Source organism: Mauremys mutica, unplaced genomic scaffold (assembly GCF_020497125.1).
Source record: "Mauremys mutica isolate MM-2020 ecotype Southern unplaced genomic scaffold, ASM2049712v1 Super-Scaffold_100016:::fragment_2:::debris, whole genome shotgun sequence".
Taxonomy (NCBI): domain Eukaryota; kingdom Metazoa; phylum Chordata; order Testudines; family Geoemydidae; genus Mauremys; species Mauremys mutica.
The window spans coordinates 1-11660 of record NW_025423254.1 but is presented as its reverse complement, the minus strand read 5'-3'; the positions used below and the strand labels follow the sequence as shown (position 1 = coordinate 11660).

Here is an 11660-nt window from a genome sequence, read left to right as displayed (position 1 = left end):
TCCACTTCCATCACAATGGGCCAATTCTGAGCAGTGCTGAGCTCCTGCATCTCCCTCTGAAACCAGTGAGAGCTGCAAGTGCTCAGCCCCTCTCAGGACTAACCCTGTTGGCTGCATTTCATGGCACCGGGCTGTCCTCCATCTTCTGGTCTAGGCTGATCGCTGCAGACCCACCCGGGGACTGACAGCCAGCGCCTCCTGTGCAGGGGAATCCAGGCAGGGATTTCACTGTTAGCTGGAGATGGGCAGATACCAGAACCATCACTCCACCCTTCCATGATCGCTGGGGGCTCTGATAAAAGGACACCTGTTATTGGCTGTGTGGGCCCATACGTTGTCCTGGCTCTGGCCAGGTAGCTGGCCCAGCAGACCTCCGTCAAACCCAGCAGACCTCCGTCAAACTGCCCGAAACACAACAGACTCATTCGGTGTCAAATGCGCTTGGCCAGGTTTGTTGTTGACAAAGCACTTGTACTAGCACCCCATACATTCTGCATAGACACCAGCTCAGTCAGCAGTGGGACTCCCCCCTTGGCCAGATGTACCTTCTGTGACCCCTCTTTTATACCCTCATACAAACAAGTTGTGTATTGCCCCTCTCACGTGCTTAGTTACCACCCCTACACCCTGGACCTGTTAGAACAATCGAGTCAAATAGGTAGCACTGTGTACACTTATTCTCATATTTAGAGCTGTAGTCCTAGAACTGACGGCCAGAAGGGACCACAGATCATCTAATCTGACCTTCTGGATATCACAGGCCACTAAACAGCACCCTGAACCCCCACACTTGGCTCTGGACCAAGAAACAGAGCCCCCGTCATAACCATAGTAACCTTGAAGATGAAGGATCTGGTCCTGTGCTTGTGCAAAGCACAAGGAGAACATGCCAGGGCAGTTTCCCTGCGGATGGCTTTCTGGCCAAGATCTCCCATCCCGCACCCCTCTACACCCCCCCCCGCCCACACACACACACTTACACTTCAGTGTTGGTTCTTTGTCTTTCACACACTCTTGCCACCATGTGTTGAGATGGGGAGGACTGGATCTAGGGAAGCCATTGTCTTATTTATACCCTCCTCCTCTCTGTGAGGATTACCTCCACCCAATCAGGATTACCTCCACTCAATCAGTGCAGGCAAGAGCATAGGAAGAGTCAAAAAAGGAGTGCATATTTATAGGTTTCAGAGTAGCAGCCGTGTTAGTCTGTATCCGCAAAAAGAACAGGGGTACTTGTGGCTCCTTAGAGATAAACAAATTTATTTGAGCATAAGCTTTCGTGGGCTACAGCCTACTTCATCGGATGCAGGTATTTATAGGGACATCAAGAATAGCCAGTGTTATGAGAATTGTATTAAAACACTTGGTAAGTGCATAGCCTTAGCCTCGGGTGTAAGACAATCTAACCATTAGAGAGCAGCATGTGTAAAACAATTAAAAGAAAAGCCAGTTATAAAAACATGGTCCTTTATAGAGGCTTCAATCCTGCAAACCCTTAAGCATGTGCTTAACTGTACACTAGTTGACTTCAGCAAGGGGCCGTCTGAACCCACGGAACAGCAATTCCCAGCAGATGTTTCCATTTCCTCTTTGACCGACAAGCAGCTGAACCAATTATAGGGAAGAGAGTTTTTGGCCCCTGTTCTGAGCATCTTCACTCCAAGGGTTCCATGAGCTGCTAAAGCAGGGGCAGGCGAGGGCCACAGCTAGGTGGGGAAATTGCAGGGCCACGAAGGTAGGGCTGGAGCATGGGGCTGGGGGACGGGAGGGAGTGCGGGTGTGGTTTGCAGGAAGGGGCTCAGGGAAAGGGGTTGGAGTGTAGGAGGGGTGCAGGGGGGACACAGAGCAGGGGGGTTGGGTGCAGGAGGGGGTGCGGTGTGCAGGAGGGGGTGCGGTGTGCAGGAGGGGATTGGGGTTCAGGAGGGGGCTCAAAGCCGGGGGCTGGGTTGCAGAGTGCAGGAGGGTTTGGGGTGTGGGCTCTGGCCCGAGTGGCTCCTGGGTGGCAGCAGTGCGCATCGGGGCTAAAGCTCCCTGCCTGCCCTGGCCCCGTGCTGCTCCCAGAAGCAGCCAGCATGTCCGGCAGCGGCTCCTGGGGGTGGGGTGGGGCAGGCGACTCCGCCACGCGCTGCCCTCACCTGTGGGTATGACCCACGAAGCTCCCATTGGCCATGGTTCCCCGTCCCAGTCACTGGGAGCTGCAGGGGGGGGCGGTGTCCGCAGGTGAGGGCAGCGCATGGAGCCCTCTGCCCCCCACCCCCCACGGGCTGCAGCAAAGTGGTGCCAGCTGCTTCCGGGAGCGGTGCAGGGCCAGGGCATGTAGAAAGCCTGCCTTAGCGCTGCTGTGCGATCAGGCTGGCAATCCCGCGGTCCAGATCTGGCCCACAGACCATAATTTCCACTCCCCTGCTCTAAAGTGATTGCTAGGTAGCACAATGGGGACTCTTTAGGTAACATAAATGTTCATCTCATATTTTCCTATGGCTCAGATGCCACTGAGACTGCCTAAGCCACCACCGATCACCAGGTTCTGCTGCCTCAAAGAAGGGTGTCAGAGAGGAGTCTTTTTATTCTGAACACCCGTGACCTCCCTTCCAGTTATCCAGTATCCCCTCCCCTCCCTTCCATTCAGTTCAAGGTTTATTTGCAGGTACAGAATCTAGCAGGCAAGATGGTCAGCACGGTGTTTGTGGGGAATGCCGGGGTAACAGGTGTCTGAGAGCTCCATCTCCAGGTGTACACTATAACAGCGGATCACCATATTGTCCGATTGACAGGAGCTGTGGAAAAAAATCAGACTTGGTAAGTTAGAACCTAAAGAATATGCCTGCGGGACACGCATCACATTTTCCCAAGTGGTTGCACTAGCTCCGTGCATGCCAGCCGGCCAGCAATAAACAGGGCACGTTGGACACACGCAGCGATAGGAAACGATCATCAGTGCTGTGAAAGAGAGACCTGAGAGGTAAAGACCTTCAGGAACATTTACAAGACAGAGACCTAAACTCTGTGCTTCTAATTCTGAGATACAGTGATTTAATATTCGACACAAACTAGAACAGACAGGCCAAGAACAACAGTCCCAGCCAGGTCTGAAACAGCTTTTAGATTTCAATGCACTGGGACCGGGACGTTGCCCAGAAAGAAAAGGCAGAAGGACCTCGTGTGTAACTAACGCTCTGTGGCTGACTCTGCACAGTGACTGCATTGCAGACATTTCACTCATCCCTCTTTTCTGAAATCACGCACTCTGTAATAATAATCACAGCCAAGATTATAACAAGGGCCCAGGGAACCATCTGGATGACAAAAACAACATGGGAGGCATTGCTCCCTGTGACATTATTGACAAGAACTGTGTCCGTATAGATCATTGTTGCTACCAAGGTTCTATAGTTGCACCAAATCTTGTACATAAGAAGGCTGTAACTTACTGGTTATGATTATGCTGTCTGTATGTGTGTATCATTTTTGTATTTGAAGTTATGAATATTGGCTATGTACTTGTATCTCCATGTGTTTTCTTCTAAGTAGCATCAGTGAAGCATTTGATCAGCTTCTTGAGAAAGAACTATTCTGAGTGAGTGCCCAGTCAAGAAAGACTTAACTGACAATGGACTTTGGGAGACACCAATCCACATCTGAGCTTTCCTGGGAATGTTCAAAGTATGATGTAAACAATGGTGTCAGCCTGCAAAAAGCGGAATCATTCATGGACATGTGACTTGACCAGGTGGCTACAAACTCGGTCTTGATGCTGTGATTTTGCACAGGAGAACAAAGGGGTTTTCGCCCACAAGAGAGATAATATAAAAGGCCCTGGAAGCCCTTCCATTTGGATTTCAGCTGACTCAAGAGATGGCCTCTCCGCGCCAAAGAGATGCCTGAAAGAAACTGGAACAAAGGACTGTAACTGCGGGGGTGTGAGTGATTGCTGGACCCAGGCCATAAGCCACGGTGTTGGTTTGAAAGGTATTGGGCCCAGACTAGGAAGGAGTCTAGTCTGTGAAAGAAGCTTATTGGGACATCTCTGAGGGTGAGATTTACCTGTATTCAGTTTCCTACTGTATTAGGCTGAGACTTGCGTGTTTTGCTTTATTTTACTTGGTGACATACTTTGTTCTGTCTGTTATTGCTTGAAACCACTTAAATCCTACTTGTTATACTTAATAAAATCACTTTTGTTTATTAATTAACCCAGAGTAAGTAATTAATACTGGGGGAGCAAACAGCTGTGCCTATGTCTATATCAGTGTTATAGAGGGCAGGCAATGTATGAGTTTACCCTGTATAAGCTTTATACAGAGTAAGACAGATGTACTCGGGGTTTAGGCTCCCAGAAAGATTGAATACTGGGTGCTGGGAAAGTCCCTGTTTACTGAGAACCCCTGGGCTAAGTGAATCTTAGTTTCTGTGAACTGCAGGGGGGTCGTGGCCCAACCTCTTGGTCTGTGCTGGAGCCAACTGGTGCGTCCAGCTCAGCAAGATGGGAGTGGAGAGGAGCCTTTTCTGGCGGGGGTGGGGGGGTTCTTCTCAGTGGTATCCCAGCACATCTAGTGACAGTCTTGAGGGAGTTTCTGTGACCCAACCCATCACACTCCCTTTATCTGAAATCAAGAAAAACCTGTCACTGTGGGATGCAGGGACAGAGAGAGGGGCAGATTTGCCTCTAAAGGAAGGACAGAGGCTGATGGATAAATAAAGGGATGGCAGAGAGAGTTTAAGGATGTAAAAGCTATTTCTCTCCCCCTCCCTTAATTTCCCATCCGCTTCTGTGTCACAGGCAGTTTCCTTGGCCTCCCTTTTTCCCAGCAGGTTCCTCTTCCTATGCCAGCTGCTGGGACCTGTAGGGTCATCGGGCTGGGTTCAGACCTCTACCTAGGGGAACCTTCCCATGAGGCCAGCCAGCCCGCTGACTCTGCCACAGGAGTAGGGAATCGCTAGCAGAGCAAGACACTAGAGACCTGGCCAGAGCCCTTATAGAATCATAGAATCATAGAATCTCAGGGTTGGAAGGGACCTCAGGAGGTCATCTAGTCCAACCCCCTGCTCAAAGCAGGACCAAACCCAACTAAATCATCCCAGCCAGGGCTTTGTCAAGCCTGACCTTAAAAACCTCTAAGGAAGGAGATTCCACTACCTCCCTAGGTAACCCATTCCAGTTCTTCACCACCCTACTAGTGAAAAAGTTTTTCCTAATATCCAACCTAAACCTCCCCCTCTGCAACTTGAGACCATTACTCCTTGTTCTGTCATCTTCTACCACTGAGAACAGTCTAGATCCATCCTCTTTGGAACCCCCTTTCAGGTAGTTGAAAGCAGCTATCAAATCCCCCCTCATTCTTCTCTTCTGCAGACTAAACAATCCCAGTTCCCTCAGCCGCTCCTCATAAGTCATGTGCTCCAGCCCCCTAATCATTTTTGTTGCCCTCCGCTGGACTCTCTCCAATTTATCCACATCCTTCTTGTAGTGTGGGGCCCAAAACTGGACACAGTACTCCAAATGAGGCCTCACCAGTGCTGAGTAGAGGGGGATGATCACATCCCTTGATCTGCTGGAAATGCCCCTACTTATACAACCCAAAATGCCATTAGCCTTCTTGGCAACAAGGGCACACTGTTGACTCATATTCAGCTTTTCGTCCACCGTAACCCCTAGGTCCTTTTCTGCAGAACTGCTACCCAGCCATTCGGTCCCTAGTCTGTAGCAGTGCATGGGATTCTTCCGTCCTAAGTGCAGGACTCTGCACTTGTCCTTGTTGAACCTCATCATATTTCTTTTGGCCCAATCCTCTAATTTGTCTAGGTCCCTCTGTATCCCTTACCGAGAGCAGCACTCCCCTAACTGACCCCATCTATGGGTTCCACCCTAGACTCACAAAACCTCTCCCAATTCCCCTCATCCCAAGGGAAAATGGCTTCATTAACCCTGCACCTGCCAATCCACAGGATAAACGGGACTCCATACCTAGCCTAGGGGGATGGATCTGTAACTGGGCAGGGACTGGCTCAGTAGGGGAGGAAGGAAACCAGAAACCCTACAAGGTTTGTATCTCTTAACATAACAATAGAATAACAGGAGGATTCTGAATGTACAAATTGCCTAAAGCTTCTTGCCAGTGGTCGCCATTACAAAATCAGCATTTACCCCAGTCAGCACACAGCAGTGTTGAGATGCCACACTGCTTTCTCATGCTTGGAACTGGCACCAGATTGCAGCACTAACGAGAACCTTCACCTCCTCCTCAAAACAGTAATTCTGTTGACAACTGCTGAACATCTGTATTTACACAAGCATCCGGTTCAGCTGTGTGTGTCAGTTAAATGCATTAAAAAACCCTCTAAATGCTCCACTGCACACACACTTCCCCCTCTTGGGAGAGGATGAGAGAGAGAATGGACCACACCTGGTAAGTGTTAGTCACATGGCTTGGTGCATGGCTGGAAGCTGTTCAAGCCCAGATTTTTAAAGGTATTTACACATTGCAGTGCTGAGTGGAGCAAAGTCTATCTGACTTAGCAGCCTACATTTCATTTTCAAAAGTGATTTAGTGCCCCACTGACTGCCAATGAGAGAGGCTCCTAAGTCACATAGGCCTGCCAGTGCTGAGTGGAGCAATGGTGAAATACCTTTGCAAATCTGGGCCTCAGATACTATGATGATCAGGGGCAGTAAAAGAGCCGATGTAGAAAAGAGGAACAGATTCTCCGGTGCACTGAGTGTGGCTCCAGATGCCTTATGCTCTGCCCTGCCCAGTCTTTGGGGGCTGGGCATAACGTAGAGCAGCTTACAGGAATCCTTGCCAGTGATTGTCTCTGGTTCTGTCTCTCAGGCAGTGCTTAATCTGTAGTGAAAGAGCTGCCAGGGCTCAAGCAGGTTTTTTTTACATTCATAACTGATGCAGCAAGCCCAGGAGTGCCGGGGCTATGGATTGCCAAGCCCTGGCACAGACTAAGCACTGCTCTCAGCTCATCGCTCTGTAGGAAGCTGATAGTATCTGGATCTCATAGTAGGAAGCACGTATGAGGCTGCTGACACTTACTGATGGTCACCTGGGTTCCAGCTCCTGACACAGACAGGTTCCTTGCTGTGATCCCCACCTCACACACGTAGGTTCCTGTATTAGATGAATTCGCATTCTTCAAAGTGAGAGAGGCAAACCCATTGTCCAAATGCAGCATTGTGATCACCTCACTCTCATTCACCAGCTCTTGCTTTAGTCCCTCGGTCCCATAGTTATACCATCGCACATACATGGGGCTGTGGTTATTGACTGTCTTGAATGTACAATTCATGGTAAGTTCTGAGCCTTCCAAATCACTGACACTGGCTGGGGTTTGATTCACCATCAGGTCGGTAATTTCTGCAGAATGAGAAACACAGATGATGGCACCTTCATTGAGAAACAGTTCCATGTGCCACCAGACTAGGGCAGATGTACAAAATGAATCTCTCCAGTCTCATAGACTTTAAGGTCAGAAGGGACCATTATGATTGTCTGTCTCTAGTCTGACCTCCTGCACAACCCAGCCCACAGAATCACACCCACCCACTCCTGTAACAAGCCACTGACCTATATCTGAAGTCCTCAAATTGTGGTTTAAAGACCTCAAGGTGCAGAGAATCCTCCAACAAGTGACCTGTGACCCATGCTGCAGAGGAAGGCAAAAAAAACCCTCCAACAATGTGACTTCTTACCCGAACCTTCTGTACACCTGACACCCCTGCCAAATTCCTCACATTCAAAATCTTCCTGAGACCTATTTCCCTCCACCAGCCCAATGCAGGGCAACAGAGAGGGTGGCCAATTCTGCCTGTTCTCCCCGCTTTTGTCTGTCTTGTCTGTTTAGAGTGTAAATTCTTTGGCACCAGGGCTCTGTCACTATGTCCATGTACAGTAGAGCTGATTGCAAAACTTAGCTTAGACTGAAAATGCCAATGTGCTGAAGAGAACTGATTCACCAAATCAACTACAGATTTGACTCCACTTTCATCAAAACACACACAGGTTTCTGCTGGTGTTCCAAGAGCCACAGGGTTAAAAAAAGAACTAGATAAGTGCCTGGAGGATGGGTCCATCAATGGCTATTAGCCAGGATGGGCGGGGATGGGGATGCCAGAAGCTGGGAATGGGTGACTTGGGATGGATCACTGGATGATTGCCTGTTCTGTTCATTCCCTCTGGAGCACCTGGCATTGGCCACTGTCAGAAGACAGGATACTGGGCTAGCTGGACCCTTGGTCTGACCCAGTGCGGCCGTTCTTATGTTCTTATGTCCCAGGAGCCCCAGCTCGGGGAGTCGGGAGTCGAGTCTTGGGGCAGAGCCAGGTCTCTAGGGGCTCTTGCTGTCTGCTAGGCTCCCTGTCCGAGCCAGGGCTCCCGGCGCTTCCAGTGTCCCTGCCATGGAGCTGAAAGCCTGGAAGATCCAGGACCAGCTCCCAGGGGTGCAGCTCTGGGGTCACTCCGCCATGCAGACTGCCCCGGGCTGGAGATCCCAGGGCTCCTAGAGGCCTGGGACAGTGACTCCCCAGGCTGCTCTGCTCCTGCACAGGCAGCTGGTAACTGGCCTCTGGGACTCTGGAAGCCCTCGGGTCCCTGGTCCTGGTGCAGTCCTTGTCCGTCTGGGTTTGGAATGAAGCCAGTTCTGAAATAAAGAAACGTCTCACAAGCTGAAACCACCAGCTCTATTGTACAGGGCCTAGCACAGTCGGCCCGACACGGTGGTTGAGGCCTCTAAGCGCTATTGCAAAGCAAACGCTAAAATAATAACCTATTACTGAGCCAACAACTTCATCCTGACTCTGCTCAACCCGTTGTGGGTTTGGCTTAGACGCTTCAGGGGCTAAACTAGAGGGATGCCCATGTTTTGTCAAGCACCCTGCTCAGCCCTAAGGGAGAGGCGACTGTCTGTGCTGCTTGGGCAGCTCCAGCTGACAGGGGATGGGGGGCAGCCTTACCCCTAAGGGAGGCAAACTGCCTGGGCTGGGCTGGGGCGGGCGTGCTAGAGCCGCAGGGCGGGCGGGCGCTTGGGAGGCTACACCCCCACCCCACTCTGCCTCCTTGGCCAGGGAGCCACGGCAAAGGCCCCTCCTCGGGCTGGGCTGGCCCCCCTCTTTGGTGAATCGAGGAGCAGCACTGAGGGGTGCCCAGGCCGTCGCCCCAGAGGACGTCTCTGGGGAGACCCTCCAGAAAGTAAATGCAGTGACTGTAGCAGGCCCTGCGGCGGGGCTCCCCCCCAGTGTCCCTGTTCGACTGCCCTCACCGTGTTCACACTCCGGCCCGTAGAAGCCAGGGTAGCAATCACAGGTGTAGTTCCCGATGGTCTCCACGCACTCGCCGCGCTGGCTGCAGGAGGAACGCTGGCAAGACGCTGCAGAGATACAGCTGGGTTAGGATCCACCCTAACAGCTCCTTAGAGCCCAGTCAGAACCCGCCCCACTGCTCGGACCCTGCACTCCATCCCTGCTGCATTTCTTCACTGCGGGATTCTCTCACAGCCTGGTAAAGTCCTGGGGGAAAACCCTGCTCTCAAAGGCCTTGGCTCAGGCCCTGCAAGAGCACTTGGGGGGGGGGGCTAGATACCAGCCAGGGCACCCAAGCTTGGCCCAGCCAGGTGGCATTGGCACCTTGCCGGAAGCTTGGAGGCAGTGGCTGCTTTGCACAGATTGTCACACGGCTCTTGCTCCCAGAGGCGCTGCCCGTGGACAGCGCTGAGCTGGACGGGTTGGCTGCCCTCTGGATTGAGATGGAGCGTTGCATGCTGGGCCTGCAGGGGACACACCCAGGCATTGATCAGAGGGCAGCACGTGCCACGTTTGGCTATCAGGTTGTGGTTTGACCTCCCTGCCCCCCCCCCGCACTGATTGCACTCCGAGGAGGGTAGTAACTCTTTCGCAAAGAGACTCCACTGCATCTCCCAAAGGCTCAGAACAGGTGCGCCTGTGGCCAAGCACCTGGCATGTCAATTTACAACGGGACTTTGTGATGAGACGAACGTAGGGATCAAAGCAAGACTCATTCAGAGCCCAGGTTCAGCTCCGGTCTGCACGGCCCATTTGTGAGGGAGAACGTGGAAGGCAGGACTTTAACTCCCCAGCCAAAGGAGCCAGCGAGGCACAGAGAGCAGTGAGTGCTCCCAGGCACAGGTGTTGCACCCAATGGCTAACATGCAAGGCAGGTGCAGGCCTGAGCTGCCAGCCACGGGACAATATCCCTAATGCCTAACACCAGCTAGCACTAACCAGGCCCTTGGTGACTGTCTCCGTAGAGAAGTCAGGACTCGGTGGGACTGACCCTGCAGATCAGGGTTGAGGTTCTCTAGCTGGGTGGGTGGGTGAAGTTCCTCTGCGCAGACCGTACCTCTTTGTAACCGAGCGTCTGGCCCTTTAAGGGCTAGCGGTCTGGGGCCAGCCAGCCCTAGTTAGCAGGTAGGCACAGCTGAGCAGGGGTCAGCTGATGTCCCTGGACAAGGGGCAGGAAGCGTCAGAGAAGGGGGATGCTCAGGGAGACACAAGCCAGGAGGCTTCTGCAGGAAACCCTTCACCGGCCAGCAGGGTTTGGGCCTGGAAGGAAGCCCGAGCCAGAGGGCTGAAGAAGGCTGAGAGCCAGGGAGAACAGACTCCAGGCAGTAAGGAAAGACTCCAGCCGGGAGAGGCGAGAGTGGCTTGCGGAGCAACCTCAGACCACGAGGCGGCATGGGAGGCGGCCAGCCCATCGACACTCTTCTATGGACAATTAGGGACTTACTTCTCCAGGGCTGTCAATCCAGCAACTCTCCCCAGCCCTACACGTGTTAGACAGACCCACACTTCCACAGAGAATGGCAGTGGTGGGGTGGTTACCTTGGTAACACAGAGCCCTCTTTTTCTTTTGGCAGTGCTCATCGTTCCATCTTCCAGCATCACGGTCCCTCTTTATGTAAATCTCCACACAGTCTTGGTTCCTCCCTTTATTGTTGGGTTCCCTGTTAGCCCAGTTCTCAGCCTCCTTCGTCAGGGCCTTGTTGGTACCAACCCACGTCCAGACATTTTTGATCTTTCGTAGCCCAATCCAGTAGTATGTTTTATAGTGGGGTAAGACACTGTTGAGATAAGCAATTTCCCCCTGGTTCTGGATTGCTACGAGGTCGGTGCAGAATGACCTGCAAAAGTTTCTGGCCAGCTCCCAGGAGTAATCAGATTTGGCACCATAATGGTAGGTCCAGGCTCCCACTTCCATCTGAGTCACGAGCACTGTTGGAAAGGGTAAAAACAGGCAAACTTGTGTGACAGTCAGTGACAGAGCTATGGGCTGACTCTCGATGGGTGACACCAGACGGGATCTTATATCACACACAAAAGAACTGCAGTAAAAGAACATTATTTAGGTTGAAAAGTCAAGCGCTCAAACGTTAGGAAATGCCACAATTACGGTTGCCCATGTAACTGAGTTCAGCCCCCTTGTGCGTGTGCACGATGGCGTGGTCTTTAATGGCATGAGAATGTACTATTTTCCCATGGGTCCTCTGCCTCACTCGGTGCGGAGGATGGACGGTGCTCACTGAATGAGGAGCTATTCAACTGTGTGTTTTCTCCTCACTGGTCAATGTGTGACCGCCCCTCCCCCCCCCAGCCTTATTTACTGCACACGATACAAACCCTGCTCTGAAGACAGAATTATTCA

The 11660-nt window shown here is 52.0% G+C and overlaps 1 protein-coding gene across 1 annotated transcript; it reads right to left on the bottom strand.

Annotated features, from left to right (window-relative positions):
- Positions 1-2253: 2253 nt before the first annotated feature.
- Positions 2254-11288, bottom strand: LOC123358216 (P-selectin-like). Its single transcript, XM_045000881.1, has 4 exons — positions 10841-11288; positions 9262-9369; positions 7041-7361; positions 2254-2777 (listed from the first exon to the last, which is right to left on the bottom strand). Exons 1-4 carry the CDS (start codon positions 11214-11216, stop codon positions 2752-2754), a joined length of 831 nt encoding a protein of 276 aa, XP_044856816.1. The 5' UTR covers positions 11217-11288; the 3' UTR covers positions 2254-2751.
- Between the last annotated feature and the right edge of the window lie 372 nt (positions 11289-11660).